At 41.9% G+C, this 16,749-nt stretch overlaps 1 protein-coding gene across 1 annotated transcript in view; it reads left to right on the top strand.

Moving 5' to 3' along the window:
- The window catches only part of VPS41 (VPS41 subunit of HOPS complex), a 308,457-nt gene that overhangs the window by 26,845 nt on the left and 264,863 nt on the right, over positions 1-16,749 (top strand). The window contains exon 3 of the mRNA XM_073678260.1: positions 14,950-15,057. Within this exon, the coding sequence (XP_073534361.1) occupies positions 14,950-15,057 (108 nt within the window). The remainder of the gene's footprint in view (positions 1-14,949; positions 15,058-16,749) is intronic.

The raw sequence follows: 16,749 nt of genomic DNA, 5'->3' as shown, positions 1-16,749 counted from the left end.
TCATCGGCTTTTCATCCTCAGACCAATGGTCAGACGGAACGAATGAACCAGAGCTTGGAGACATATCTCCGGTGTTTTGTGTCAGAGAACCAGGAGGACTGGGCTTCTTTCTTACCTCTGGCAGAGTTTGCTCTTAAAAATAGGCGGAGCGAGTCCACTGGTAAGTCCCCGTTTTTTGGGGCATATGGTTTTCACCCCCAGTTTTGTACTTTCAGTAGGGGGGCCTCTTCGGGGGTTCCTGAGGAGGAACGATTTTCCTCATCACTCGCTTCAGTATGGAGAGGGGTGCTGAAGAATCTGAATACTATGGGGAACCGATACAAACGTATGGCTGATAGGAGGAGAGTGTCTGGTCCGGACCTAAGTGTGAACGATCGGGTATGGTTGTCTACCAGGAATATAAAACTTAAGGTTCCCTCCTGGAAACTGGGTCCCAGGTTCATCGGGCCGTACAGAATCAGTTCTATAATTAATCCGGTGGCATTCCGTCTTGACCTCCCCCCTACGTTTAAAATTCACAACGTGTTCCACAGATCGTTGCTTAAGAGGTATGTGGCGCCGGTGGTACCGTCACCTTTACCTCCCCCTCCAGTGGTGGTCAATGGTAACTTGGAGTTCCAGGTATCGAGGGTCATCGATTCACGCTTTAATCGCCGGTCCCTTCAGTACCTGGTTCATTGGAAAGGGTATGGTCCTGAGGAGAGGATGTGGGTTTCTGCGTCGGATATTAACGCAGACCGATTAGTTCGGGCCTTCCACACGACTCACCCGGATAAACCTGGCCCTGAGGGTCCGGAGGCCCCTCGTAGAAGGGGGGGTACTGTCACGGGTGTGTCGCCACGAAGATCGTCACGATTACACAGCCTGACTTCTCGCAGCTGACTTTTTGGTGCTTTGTGTTTTTCGGCAGTGAGGGAGTTAATTCTCTCTCTCTCTGTGCTAGACGAGGTCCAGCCTCGCCCAGCTGCAATCAATGCTGCTGTAGTGAGACTCCTTCAAATGCCTGCTGGTCTGTTAGGGAAGTGTCGGTGAAAGCATTTCATGCAGACTAACAGAGCGGATCGTGGTATTTGGAGTTTCAGAGATAAGTGTATTCGGAGAGTTTTTTCCCTTCCTCGCTTTATCATTTATCTCCTTTCCCGTTGGTGTTCCCTCTGTTGTAGTTGTGTAGTTTTTGTATGCAAGGTGGTTTTGGTTTTTCCCTTGTACTGTCTCGTTCGTCTAAGTACTGTGTGTGGGCATATTATTACTTGTCCCCTTTTGTTGTGATCGGGGTCCTTCTCAGGACTAGATTACTTAGGTGCAGGGATCCTCAGGAGGTAGGGGTTACGCTGGCGGCCTGGACCTCTGTACCTTTAACAGTACCTCCAGGTTGAGGGATTAGTCAGGGCCCCAGCTTAGGGTCAGCTTAGGCCCCCTACCTCCAGTATACAGAGACAGCGTGACATTATGCACATCAGGAGCTCTCCAAACGCAACATGGCGTCTGCTAATTATTCAGACAAATTTTACATTCAAAAAGTCTAATGGCGCTCCTTCCCTTCCGAACCCTGCAGTGCGCCCAAACAGTGGTTTTCCCTCACATATGGGGTATCAGCAGGCTCAAGAGAAATTGCACAAAAAAATATGGGGTCCATTTTTTCCTGTTACCCCTGTGAAAATAAAAAAAAATGGGTCTAAAGTAACATTTTTGTGAAAAAAGTTAAATGTTAATTTTTTTCTTCCACATTCCAAAAATTCCTGTGAAGCACCTGAAGGGTTAATAAAGTTCTTGAATGTGGTTTTGAGCACCTTGAGGGGTGCAGTTTTTAGAATGGTGTCACTTTTGGGTATTTTCTGTCATAAAGACCCCTCAAAGTGACTTCAAATATGAAGTGGTCCCTAAAAAAATGTTTTTGTAAATTTTGTTGGAAAAATGAGAAATTGCTGGTCAACTTTTAACCCTTATAGCTCCCTAACAAAAAAAAATTTTGGTTCCAAAATTGTGCTGATGTAAAGTAGACATGTGGGAAATGTTATTTATTAACTATTTTGTGTGACATCTCTCTCTGATTTAAGGGCATGAAAATTCAAAGTTTGAAAATTGCAAAATTTTCGCCAAATTTCCGATTTTTTCACAATTAAACGCAAGTTATATCGAAGAAATTTTACCACTATCATGAAGTATAACATGTCATGAAAAAACAGTCTCAGAATCACAGGAATACGTTGAAGCGTTCCAAAGTAATTACTTCATAAAGTGACAGTGGTCAGAATTGAAAAAATTGGCCCGGTCACGAAGGCAAAAACAGGCTCTGGTGCGAAGTGGTTAATAACCAGGCCAAAGTTTTCAATTCTGACCACTGTCACTTTATGTGGTAATTACTCTGGAACGCTTCAACGGATCCCACTGATTCTGAGACTGTTTTGTGTGACATATTGTATTTCATGTTAATGGTAAATTTTTGTCGATATGATTTGCATATATTCATAGATTTTTTTTGTTTTTCTGCTTTTGCAGAAAATATTGTTTATATTATACTAATGTCATGTACCCCTAAATAGTTGATCGTCTTGTAGTTGTATCCTGTAGTCTATACATGTGTATATAAGCATATATGTAAATTGCATGTTTTGGATTGTCTTTTGGTTTCCATATATATCTTCTGTGTAGTTAATTTTCTTTAGGCTATGATAAAGGGAGGCCTTTCCACTTGAAACGCGTTCGTTTTTAAGCTTTCGTCATAAACTTTCTTCCTCTTTGTTTTTTAATGTATTATTAATAAAATTCAATAATTTTTTTTATTGACGAATGGCAGTGCTAGATTTCCCTTTACTTACCTTATGATGATGATGTCTGTAAAGTGCTGCGGAATATGATGGCACAATATAAGCAAGTAAAGGAAGTAAAGCTATGCTTTGGATTTTGAATGTTACCCAAAATCTAAGAATCTGTTCCTTCTGCCCCGTTTTCGCTTGTCACTTACTGTTTTGTTTGGATAACACAATGCTGGCTGCCATACAGAGTGACCTTGTTCTGCTTACACAATATATCTAGGACTGTAGTTGGGAATACTCAAATGTAGTACCGTATTTTTCGGATTATAAAACCCCCCCCCAAATTTGGGAGGAAAAATGGGGTGCGTCTTGTAATACGAAGGTATGGCATTTTACCTGGGGGCCAGCGTTGGTGGAGCTGGGTAACAGATACAAGAGGTTGGCGGTGGCAGCAGGAGTCGGGTGATCCTACGGGCCCCGTCTTCTCAGCAGAGTCGCTGTTTCAGGATGACTTGGGCAGTGGTGGCGGCGGGAGTGGGGCGATGCTGCGGGCCCCGTCCTCTCAAAAGAATTCAGCAGTGAGCAAAGGTTCCCTCTCCCGTACATAGCCCTATGATGGGCTTCGGGATAATGGCCACTGGAGCATGCGCAGATTGAAATCTCGAGAGACTATCGATCTGCGCATGCTCCGGCGGCCATTTTCCCTAAGCCCACTGCAGTGCTATGTCCTTCTTCTGAGGACGGGGCCCACAGCACCACCGCCACCACTGCCCAAGTCATCCTGAATCAGCGACCCTGCTGAGAGGACTGGGCCTGCAGCATCGCTCGACTCCTACCGCAGCCGCCGCCGCCGCCGCCAAACTCCTTTGTCTGTGAACCTGGCTCCTGTAACCCCTGCTCCACCACCGCCGCCCCCCTCAGGTAAAATGGATTATAAGGCGCACCATTTTATTTAAAAAATTTTTTTTTCCTAATTTGCACCCAGAAATTTCAGGTGCGGCTTATAATCCGCCAAAATACGGTAATATAGTAATAGTTTGTGAAATATTTGTACAATTCCATAATATAGTTTTACTCAAACTTTAAGGCATTGATCTGAGGGAGGGGGTTCTTGACTTTTCCAAATAGTGTTTGCGCTTAGATTTTTGAGCTCTACAAGTGCTTGCTTTGGTTTTTAGCAATAAGCACTATTTGCCCAAGTCATTTATTGTGTTTGGATCAGTAAACACAGAGCTAAATTAAGATGTGGCAGGCTCGATTCCAATAAGGAAAGACCACTGGGAATGGAATTTTCTATTTTGAATGGGTTTTGACTAGTAAAATGGACGCTAGGAGCTAAGCATTGATGAGTTTTAGGCTGTGTGCCCGCGATGCGTTTTTTAAGTGTTTCCACAGTGGCAAAAATGCTGCAGAAACACTTAAAAAACGCATGGTAGAAGGCCTGCCATGTCCCCCAATGATGATCTGCATGTGCTGTGCACATGCTGCGGAAATTTCCGCTGCGGATTATCATTGCGGAAAAAAACGCAACACTTCCGCAAAATAATTGGTAGTACTGCGTTTTTTCGCCGCCATTTACTTGCATTAGTACTTGCGTAATTGGCGCGTTCTAATGTGCAGATGGTACCCGGGTGTAGAGGAGAGGAGAGTCTCATCCACACCCAGGTACCATTAAAAAAGCTGTAAAAAAAGAATAAAATAAAAAATAATGGCTGCGCTCCTCCTTGCTTCCCGGCACTTCACGATGTACTGAAGGACCTGAGCTGACGTCAGTCATGTGACGGGTCACGCGACGCTGATGTCGGCAGGTCCTTCACTCTATCGCTGCCGGCAGCCGGGATGGTGAAGCAAGACAGCTCGTGCCATCGGAGGGTAAGTATATATTTTTTTATTTTTTGACATTCTCTCGGGTCACACTATATAAATCCATGCCGTTTGCATGGATTTATATAGCGTGACCAAGTTGTCAAGCGCTTTCCAAGTGATGCTAAAATGGCTTGTCAACCCGCATGCGAAAATGCATGTGAAGAATGCTTCACCTCCGCATGTCCCTGGCAGGAAAACGCATGTACAATCCGCATGTGTTTTTTTTCTGCCAGGAAGACGCAGAAACGCTCAGGAAAAAATCCTGAGCATTTCTGCATCGTGGACACATAGCCTTAAAGGTCTCTTGAACTGCCACCTAGTGCCAGTTAGTAATACCGTGAAACTGTATCATTATGCACTGTGGTTTACTTTATATGGAGATCGTATGGTTTGTAATAGCCGTTAGCATTCTCTTATTATATTGTAAATGATTATTTTATTATTTTATAAAAATTCCTGCTTTTGAGCAATTTTTTATAAATCGCAGTCAATCCTTTTAAAAAAAGTTTAATGAAGAAAAGACCTGTCCATATTTTCCTATATGGCAGTGTTTCCCAAACCACATTCTCTAAAAGCCTTGTGTTCCCCAGAATCTTGTTTTTTTATGATGGAATGAAAAGAATGGCACCGTACAATTTAAAAAAATAAATGAGATATTTCCAACCTAGTTACTTCCATGAAATCACTGTCTTAGGGCATAGGACCATCATACTGGAAGCAACCATTCAGAATGTCTTCCGTTGCATCTGGCCTGTCAAGACTTAAATGTTGGCCTATAAATGTAAATGGCTGACATGTAATTATGTATTTGCCCCCTGGCCTTGGTACAGTTGCAGTTGAATGTAAAGAATTTAGGCTGGCGTTATCGCTGGGTTGGCTTTCATTTCAACTGGATTTGTCTTGCAATCCTTACTAATGGATGCCTAATAAAGGGGGTCCCAAATTTTATGTTTACGAAGTACAAAATATGAATGATTCTAGTGCACAAGTGTATGGTTGCACAAGTCCAGCCCCATTTTGAGTTCTGTTTTACGCTATGATTCAGTGGCATAGAAAACTGCAGGAAATCTACCCGGATTATACGTATCACAGGGCCTTAAAGAGTGGTACATGACTTACCTTTGTTCTTTGGAGTCCTGCACTGGATCTTCCTTTAATATAACAAAGTATTCATTTTCCTTGAATTGGTTTAATTCATTTCAGTTTGTAGAAAGATACAGATCCTTCAAAAAGTATTTATACTCCGTGAACTTTTCCACATTTTTTCCTGTTACACCCACAAACTTAAATGTATTGCATTTGGATTTTAAATGAAACATGAAACACATAATAGCTAGTATTTGTGAAGTGTAAAATAAATGAAACATGGTTTTCTAAATATTTTGCACTCTATTCAGCCCCCTGTAGTCTGATACCCCTAAATTTAATTCTGAGTGACTAATTGCCTCCAGAAGTGACATAATTATTCAATTGAGTCCACCTGTGTGTAGTTAATTCTCGTTATAACTACAGTATAACTACAGCTGTTCTGTGAAGGCCTCAACGTTTTTTTTTAGAACAATAGGGATCAAACACCATCATGAAACCAAGGAACACACTAGACAGGTCAGGGATAAAGTTGTTGAAGAGAGTAAAGCAGGGTTTGGTTATAAAAAAACATCTCACGGAGCACTTTTCAGTCCATCAACCAAAACTGGAAGGATTATGCCATAACTGCAAACCTACCAAGACATGGTCGTCCACCTAAACTGACATCCTAAGCAAGAAGAGCACTAATGAGAGAAGCAACCAAGAGGTCACTCAGGAGGAGATGCAAAGATCCACAGCTAAGGTGGGAGAATCTGTCGAAAGGACAACTATTAATCATATACTCCACAAATCTGGTCTTTATGTAAGAATGGCAAGAAGAAAGCCAGTTTTGAAAGCAAACCATAAGAAGTTCCGTTTGCAGTTTGCCAAAGACATGTAGGGGACACAGCTAGTATGTAGAAGAAGGTGCTCTCGCCAAATGAGACCAAAGTAGCACTTTTGGGCTAAATGCAAAACGCTATGTGTGGCGGAAATCTAACACTGCCCATTACCCTGAAAGCACCATCCCCACTGTCTAACATGGTGGTGGCAGCATCATGCTGTGGTTATATTTTTCTTCAGTGACCGTAAAGCTGGTCAAAGTTGATGGGAATATGGATGGAGCTAAATACAGGGCAATCCTGTAGGAAAACCTGTTAGAGGCTGCAAAAAACTTGAGACTGGGGCATATGTTCACCTTCCACCAAGACAATGACCTTAAACATTCTGCTAGAGCTACAATAGAAGGGTTTAAATCAGTGTTTCCCAAACTCCAGTCCTCACGGATATGTTTTCAGGATTTCCTTAGTATTGCCCAGATTATAGAATTATTATTAAGACATCAGAAACTGCCAAAGGTTCTCTCACCTGTGCAATACTAAGGAGATCCTGAAAACACGATGCATTGGGGTCCGTGAGGACATGGTTTGGGAAACACTGGTTTAAATCAAAGCATATTCAGGTGTGTGAATGGCCCAGTCACAGTCTAGACCTAAATACCATTGAGAATCTGTGGCAAGTCTTGAAAATTGCTGTTCACAGACGCCTCCATCCAATCTCACTGAGCTAGAGCTAATTTGCAAAGATGAATGGGCAAAAATTTCAGTCTCTAGATGTGCAAAGCTGGTAGTGACGTTCCCCAAAAGACTTGCAGCTGTAATTGCAACATAAGGTAGTACTATGAAGTATGGACTCAAGGGGGCTGATTACAAATGCTTGTTATAATTTCCAGACTAATGCTTTTAAAATAATTAGAAAACCATGTAACATTTCCGTTACACTTCACAAATACTTGCTACTTCATGTTGGTATATGTCATAAAATCCCAGTAAGATACATTTTAAGTTTGTGGGTGTAACGTGAAAAAAAGGGGGAAAAGTTCATGGGGTATGAATACTTTTTCATTTCACCGTAGATTTGTGCTCATGTCTGTCATTATCACACTTGCCAACTTTTAAAAATTGTGACAACAAATACCCTCAAGGTTCATCTGGATGCTGGGGCTCACTCTGAAGACGTACCATCCCTGTGACCCACACGGGAGGTTCTTGGAGGTGTGACAGTAGTCACTGCTTATGGGCAAGCTGTGAGGCTGAGTAGAAAAGAAGTCTGGGGTCAGATACTAAGAGGGCTTGTCATAAACAAAGGAGTAAGGCAAAGGCATATTCAGGTCACAGTCCAAGGTCAGAATTCCGGAAAGGTTAGCGGATCAAGACAAACAGATGGTCAGTGTCAAGGTCCAAGGTCTGGCAGCAAAGATCAAATACAGAAACACAGGGAAAAGAGCAAGCGCACACCATATGAGCTAAGCTACAACTGGCAGAGATTAGAGGCGGACAGCCAGTTAAATGGCCTGGTAATCATTCTAAACAAGAGACACCTGTAGGAAACCCAGCACACCCCGTCCCTGGTTGGACGACTGGACTGTCACTCCCCATACTGACAGCTCAGCATGCCCCCTGCCCCAGATTGGACTGCTGAGCTGCCACTCACCACACTGAGTGGAGGAATCGTGAGACGAAGTCTCTGTAGAGCTTGGGAGATTTGCTAATCTCAATTTGAGAGTTGGCAAGTATGATCATAATTCTCTTGGTGACCATTTATTTGAATGGTAGAAACATCCTTGGTGACATTTGGCAGCTACTGTATGTTCATGTAGCATTGAATGCAGATCGTCATGGAGATCTATGAAGCTTTGCAAGATTCCACTGAAGGAGGCTGGTTCTCACTCTGAAGAGGAACCATCCCTATGCCCTTTAGGAGAAACCAAGAGTTTCCTGGAAGTCCCTGCAGAGTTGGGTGATTTAATAATCTAATTTAGAGAATTGCCAATTATGATTATCATTCTGTTAGTGACTACCAGTGTGAACAGTAGGACCATCCTTTGGTGACGTTTGGCAGCCATATGCCTTTAGCATAGAAGACAGAATGTAGTGGAGGTCTATGAAGCTTTGGAAGATTCTGCTGAATGTTCATTTTGATGCTGGGGCACACTTTGAAGACAAACCGTCTCTGTGCTCCTCACGGGAAACCAAATGTTTCCTGGAGGTCTCTGCAGAGCCGGGTAGATATAGTTATCTCATTTCGAGAGTTGATAAGTATGATGGTCATTCTCTTAGTGACCATCTATCTAAATGGTAGAACCACCCTTTGGTGACGTTTGACAGCCATCTGAATGTACCATTGAAGACAGATTGTCATAGAGTCTATGAAGCTCTGCCATACCTTCCATTTATGTTTCATATGTGACGGAATAAAGAACACTTTCCTTGATACCTGAACCATTTGCCACCTATTATGTTCATTGCTATTAGAATTTCCTGGTACTAAGTATACTTTTAGTAATGTTGACTTTTCTGTTTTTTTCAGGACAGTTGAATTGACTTGTGTGTTTAATTGAAAGTTCAGTACATAAAATAAAAAACACAAAAAAACCCTAAAAACATGTTCTTTAAGAAATTGATTTTTGAAAGGAAAGCTGCGAGTCTTCTTGTATGGGGTAAATGTCACTCTGTTCATGGCTCCGCTTTGCTTCAAGTCAGGACTCGTACTATTTCATCACGTTGCCATGGAGACGGGGCTAACTGTCATCTCAACTCAAGCCGCTGATGGTTTTATTTGTAGGTTTTCAGGATTATTAAAATTTAACAAAAATTATTGATTTTCTTTTTATTAACGCTAGCTTGTGTTTACCCAAGAAGGCCTGGCACTAGCAAGCTTTTTCCTTTCAAGTAATATAAATATATATATTTAAAGGGGGTGCTGCCCAAAAAAAAAAATGGTTGTTTTTTTTTTTTTCCTTTTTTTTTCAAAGCACAGAGAAAAATATTTTTCCTTTTACTGTTTCTTTTTTTTTTTCATACTTTAGTTGTTTCGAATGTGATGTATTGTCCTCAGCAATTGAGCACTCCGAGAGAATTGTATTTTACAAATCATTTTCCATTTCCTTTGTTTACAGCAAGACAAAATGCCTCCCAAAATCACAGTTAGTCAGACTTTAACTTAACATAAAAGATACCTGTCAGAACATGAAATGGCGCATCAGCATGCCAAATTGTTGAAGTTTTTCTGTGTATTTATGTGCCGTACAGCTTGGAAAATGCTTCAGTGCACTAAGTTCTCAAAGTATATATTTTCCTCCGCGTAAAAGAAACTATTACCTCTTTTTTTCCCCCCTGTTATAAATGAGAATGGCAAAAACTTATTTACATCAACTTTATCTAATGGCCTGTATGAGTGCTTTTATGCAAAATAGCCAGGAGACTAGAATTAACTTTTCACATTGGCTGTGCATTAGTTCTCCGCATTTAAAACGCGTCAAGTGGGCAGTGTTATTACAATGACACACTGCCGAGAATTCGCCTTTCACTGCACAAAACTATTTTAGCATTTATACATAAACCCCATGGATTACATGCTTATTGTTGCCTTTATTTAAAGCTTCTTTCTTGTTTGATGTCCAAAATATGTTTATTTCTTATAAAAGAATCGCATCAATATTCCTTTTTGCAAATGTTGCTGCGCTTTTTTATTTGTTCCATTTTTTTTTTATACAATCCTGCAATACGTGCTAGAACCTAATCGCATCCATTTACATCGGTAAAATATTACGTTGCCATCGGTGCTGTGGAGTCGAAGTCGTGGAATCGGTGTCCATTTTGGTGGGTTGGTATAAAATGGACTGACTCCGACTCCTAAAATGTATAATACATTGGTACAGTAGTACAATGCAGTTTGTGCTGAATATTTTTTAATAAGAATTTGGGAAAGTTATGAAATTTCCTATAAATGTCTGTTCTATTCCTGATCTAAGGATCTTGGCTTTTAGTTAAGATGAGTCTGTGCTGCACTTTATGTATAGTGGTGTGAAAAAAGTGTGTGCCTCCTTCCTGATTTCTTATTCTTTTGCATATTTGTCACACTTAAATGTTTCAGATCACAAAACAAATTTAAATATTGGACAAAGATAACACAAGTAAACACAAAATGCAGTTTTTAAATGAAGGTCTTTATTATTAAGGGAAAAAGAAATCCAAACCCACAGGGCCCTGTGTGAAAATGTGATTGCCCCACCCCCACGCTTAATTTATATTTTAACTGTGGTTTATCGCATCTTTGGGAAGCCGAGTTTAATTTCCCTAGCCACACACAGGCCTGATTACTGCCTCACCTGTTCTCAATCAAGAAATCACTTAAATAGGACCTGCCAGACAAAGTGAAGTAGACCAAAAGCTAGACATCATTTTGTGATCCAAAGAAATCCAGGAGCAAATGAGAAACAAAGTAATTGAGATCTATCAGTAAGGAAAAGGTTATAAAGCCGTTTCTAAAGCTTTGGGACTCCAGCGAACCACAGTGAGAGCCATTATCCACAAATGGCGAAGGCATGGAACAGTGGTGAACTTTCCCAAGAATGGCCGAACATTACCCCAAGAGCGCAGCGACGACTCATCCAAGAAGTCACAAAAGACCCCACAACAACATCTAAACAACTTCAGGCCTCACTTGCCTCAGTTAAGGTCAGTTTTCATGACTCCACAATAAGAAATAGACTGGGAATGCATCGCAGAGTTCCAAGACGAAAACCACTGCTGAGCAAAAAGAACATAAAGGCCCGTCTCAGTTTTGCCAGAAAACATCTCGTTGATCGCCAAGACTTTTGGGAGAATCCTTTGTGGACTGACGAGACAAGTGTTTAACTTTTTGGAAGAGGTATGTCCCATTACATCTGGTGTAGAAGTGACACATGATTTCAGAAAAGGAACATCATACCATCAGTAAAATATGGTGGTGGTAGTGTGATGGTCTGGGGCTGTTTTGCTGCTACAGGACTTGAAAAACTTACTGTGGTAAATGGAGCCATGAATTCTGCTGTCTACCAAAAAATCCTGAAGGAGAATGTCTGTCCATCTGTTCGTGACCTCAAGCTGAAGTGCACTTGGGTTATGCAGCAGGACAATGATCCACAACACACCAGCAAGTCCACCTCTGAATGGCTTAAGAAAAACAAAATGAAACAAAATTAAGACTTTGGAGTGGCCTAGTCAAAGTCCTGACCTTACTCCAACTGAGATGCTGTGGCATGACCTTAAAAAGGCAGTTCATGCTCTGAATGAACCCTCCAATGTGGCTGAATTAAAACAATTTTGCAAATATGAGTGGGCCAAAATTCCTCCAGAGCATTGTAAAAGACTCATTGCCAGTTATCGCAAATGCTTGGTTGCAGTTGTTGCTGCTAAGGGAGGCCCAACCAGTTATTAGGTTTAGAGGGCAATCACTTTTTCACGCAGGGCACTGTAGGTTTGGATTCCTTTTCCCTAAATAATAAAGACCTTCATTTAAAAACTGTATTATGTTTTTACTTGTGTTATCTTTGTCTAATATTTAAATTTGTTTTGTGATCTGAAACATTTAAATATAACAAACATGCAAAAGAATAAGAAATCAGGAAGGAGGCAAACACTTTTCACACCATTGTACATGCTCATTAGTGAAGCTCCTCCTCTACAGATCACAGGAAAAAGGGACTGGGAAGAAATGCCTGTACTCATCTCAGAACTGCTAGAGTGAACAGGAAATAGCTTGATTATTGTATCATAATGGTCATTAAAAGCCTGATGTTACTATTTTACTGCCGTAAATTTATCACTTAAACATGAGCCAGGTATGTCGGAGTCTAGTAAATTGAGGAGTTGGAGGTTTGGCCATTTCCAGTGCTCAGTTGAATAAGTTTGCACACTTTACCTTTTCTGTCGCTGCCAATTTTCATTGTTGTGCTTGTTTTTTCCTCCACATTTTTCAAAAAGTCATAACTTTTTAATTTTTTTTTCTGTTGATTTAGCCGTGTTAGGGCTTATTTTTGCTGAACGAGTTGTTTTAAATTAATAACACCATTCATTTTACCAGTTGCCATCACACTCACTTAGCATTAAGGGACTGTGGTGGTCCCAAATGACACACCTGAGGGACTGCTTGCCTTAAAAAGTACCGTATTTTTCGGACTATAAGACGCGCCAGACCATAAGACGCACCCCAAGTTTTAGGAAAATATGAAAAAAATTATTTTTTATAAGATGGGGGTCTGTCTTATAGTCTGAATAGGTATCTTACCTGGGGGGGGAGGTGGAGCTGGTGTCACAGGAGGCAGGGTCCTTCAAGAAGCCGGCGGAAGTGGAGGCATGCTGGTACCTGGTGGCTTGGTGCCCTGGTACCTGGGGTGCTGGGGGCTGGGATGCTGGTGGCCGGGGTGCTGTTGCCTGGTACCTGGGGTGCTGGTTGCCTGGGATGCTGGGGGCCGCGGTGCGGGGGGCCTGGTACCTGGAGTGCTGGGGGCCGGGTGCTGCGGGCCTGGTACTTGGTGTGCTGGGGTCCTGGGTGCTGGTGCCTGGGTGCTGGGAGCTTGGTACCTGGGGTGCTGGTGCCTGGTATCTGGGGTGCTGGCGGCCGGTGGCCTGGTACCTGGGGTGCTGGTGGTCTGGTGCCCTGGTGGCCTCGTACCTGGGGTGCTGGGGGCCTGGTGCCGATGTATTGCTGTGGTGGTGGAGCGGGATCGCAGGGCGGCGGCGGAAGAAGAGGTGAGGCGGACCGGTATCTGGCTGGGGACCGGGCCTGGCCAGGTATCGGGGCCAGGGTATTGCTGTGAGCGGAGTGGCAGAGCAGAGTGAGCGGCTTCCGGTGGATCTGGGTCACTTCTAGAGCAGTCAAATCAGCAATCACTGGTGTGACTGTTCTAGAGGACAGCACTCTATATACTGACAGGAGTGTAATCACTCCTGTCGGTGCATAGTGCTGAGCTGCCGGGAGTGAGGTCACTGGAGTTCAATCAGCTGATGGTCAGCTTTTGATCTCCGGTGACCTCACTTACTGCACCAGTGCTGCTTGAGAAAATTCTGCGTGGTACACGCGCAATTATGGCGGTAGGTGAGTATAAAGTGTTTTTATTTTAATATCGATTTATTTTAACTTTTTTTTTTTACACTGAGCACAGGCGACTGGCTGAAGAGACTACTTCTCCCCTTAGTAACGCCTGCTCTCGCTATTATGAGCGGGAGCGGCCGTTGGCTGATGGGAGGAGTAGTCTAATACGCAGCAAAAATCTGCAGCAAATCCGCAAATATTTTTATACCTGTGTTTTGAAATCTGTGGGTGTAAAACGCTGCAAAATCGCACAAAGAATTGACATACTGCAGATTTAAACACAATGACAATCCTAGCAGGAAAATTCCTGATTATGTGCACAGCACGTCAGGATTGTCATTGCATTAGCTGGCACAAGGATTCCCTAGCATTTTTGGCTCATTTCTGCTGGGAAAAAACTCACCAAAAATGCACCGTGTGTACACAGCCTAAGTTATACTCCTCATCTAGTCTGGCAGGCTTGAAGTTTGGTAGTAGACTGCGTCTGGGTGTTCGGCTCCATTAGGCGTATATGCCCGCAAATGATGCATGGCAAAGCGCACGTTCACTCTGTCAGCAGCATTATAGTCAATGTCCCTGTCAGCGCATACACCCGAACCCCGTTTTGCAGGGGGAGGGGTTTGGAAGTAAACCCCGACTGGGCAACCAAACGTGAGAAAACACAGTGTGAAAGCACCCTAACCCTAAGGGGTGGTTTCTCACAGAAGAGGTTTACTGTGTCTCTGGCATATTATGTTGAATACATCTGCTACTTCTCATTGTTTTTATTACACTGAGGGTATAGATAAGTTATTTTAATGCACCCATTATGGCTAATGCTGAGATCACTGAAATCTCCAGGATAATCTCCCACTAGACTAGCAATAAAATTGATAAATTTACTCCAGTTGTGCAAGTGCTTAAAACCAAACTTTTATTATTTGCAATAAAAAACACAGTAAAGGCGAGTATCTCCCATATTTTTAGACATAAAGCAATAAATATAGCATAATATGTTAAAAAATTCAGCTTGGAAGAGGGAAATCTCATTAAAGGGAATCTGTCAGCAGGTTTTTGCTACCTGATCTGAGAGCAGCATGATGTAGGCAAAGAGAAGCTGAATCCAATGATGTATCACTTAGATTACTGGGTGCAGCCGTTCTGACACCATCAGAGCTTTTAGATTTAGCATGAAGCAGAGCTGAGAAAGCTAACCCCGCCCACACCAGGCTCTGTGTATACTATATAGACCATAAATATATATTTGTTGAACTTGCAATACCTCTTTAAGTCCTATTCATTGTATAAAGTGTCTGTAATTTTATACTTAATGATCATATTTTATGTCTTATTTCTCATTTAGGAGGATGATAGTGAAGAAGAACCAAAGCTGAAATATGAAAGACTGTCCAATGGAGTGACTGACATCTTACAAGAAGATGCAGCGAGCTGTATGACAGTCCATGAGAAGGTATATATACTTTAATGGATTACATTTACTTAATATTTTCTTTTTGTGAATGTAGATGCTGAAATAGAGTGGCCAGTATTACTAATCCGTGTTCAGTTCTTTCTAATGGTTATTCCTTAGTAAAACATTTACTACCTAACCATTATCACCATTCACTGGTACACTGGTATGTGGTCACAGATCCTCCTGTTCTTCCTCATTCGCACAGTGATCCATAGATTTGAAGAGGTGGTGTACAGGCTCGATGCTGCACCCTACAATCTATATTGGATTTATGGCAATCTCAGTGCATTACAGTCATGTGGGGATTGAGAAAACAGGGACTAGAGACCTCCGTAGTAGTAATCTGTAGGCTTCACAGTGAAAAAACATATACACTATGTGCACAATTATTAGGCAATTTGTATTTTTGATTATTTAAATTTACTACTGAATAACTACAGTCAAAAGGTAAAAACCTGAATATTTAAGAAAGTAAAAGTTCGGTTTTATCTTTCTTATGAGAATATCTGTGTGTGCAGAATTATTGGGCAACTAAATGAAAAATGTAATTTTTTTCATCTGTTAAAGTGAGAATAATAGCCAAAAACTCATGTACAAAAATGTATTTCTGACATCTCCAAAAAAATATCAGTGACCAATATAGCTCCCCTTCTTTTCAATAACAGAGCCATAAGCCTTCCATCCATAGAGTCTGACAGTTTCTTCATCTGTTGATGGTCAACTTTTTAGGCAACACCAATCACAGCCACCTAGACAGTTTACAGAAGTGACTGTTTTCCTTCACCGTAAATCTCCCTTTAAGAAGGGCCCACAAGTTCTCAATAGGGTTTAGGTAAGGTGAGGAAGGAGGACCTGTCATTATTCTTTCATCCTTAAGGCCTTATTCTCTAGCCAAGCAGTGGAGACTTCAATGCTGCAATGGAGCATTGTCCTGCATAAAAATCATGGGTTTCTTGAAAGATGCAGACTTTTTCCTGTACCATTGCTGGAGAACGTGTCTTCTAAAAACTGGCAATAGATTTAGGAGTTGTTTTAGTCCATCTTCAAAATGAAAAGGTCCAACTAGCTCATGTTTAAAGGAAATTGGTCAGCAGATATTTGCTATCTCATCTGAGAGCAGAGTAATGTAGGAAAAGAGACCCTGATTCCAATGATGTATCAGTTAGTTTACTGGATGCAGCAGTTGTGATACAATCAGAGTTTTTAGATGTAGCATATCTCAGAAAATTAACCCCACCCCCACACACCTGATTTCTGTATACATTGTATATTCTTCTGCTGATAAGAACACTCATTGTATTGTAACAACAGCACACACCCTAGTAAGTGACACATCGCTGAAATCAGTGTCTCAGCCCCTACCTAGTGCTGCCCTCGGGTTACTTATCAAAAACCTGCTGACAGATTCCCTATAATAATACCAGCCCAAAGCAGTACCCCTCCTCCTCCTTGCTGGCGTCTAGTCAAAGTGGAGATCTGTGCCCCTTATTGATTGATCCATGGGCCCTATCATCTGGTTTGTCAAGAGTCACTCTCATCGAATCAGTCCATAAAACCTTTGCAAAATCTGTCTTAAGATATTTCTTGGCCAAGTCTTGATGTTTGAACTTCTATGTCTTGTCCAGTGATGGTTGGGTTTCAGCCTGCCTTACCTTGGTCATGTCTCTGAGCAATGAACACCTTGTACTT

Source organism: Phyllobates terribilis, unplaced genomic scaffold (assembly GCF_046119375.1).
Source record: "Phyllobates terribilis strain yellow unplaced genomic scaffold, ASM4611937v1 Scaffold_4__5_contigs__length_816908805, whole genome shotgun sequence".
NCBI classification, from domain to species: domain Eukaryota; kingdom Metazoa; phylum Chordata; class Amphibia; order Anura; family Dendrobatidae; genus Phyllobates; species Phyllobates terribilis.
The sequence above is the reverse complement of the archived record's forward strand: the minus strand, read 5'-3'. Positions and strand labels throughout refer to the sequence as shown.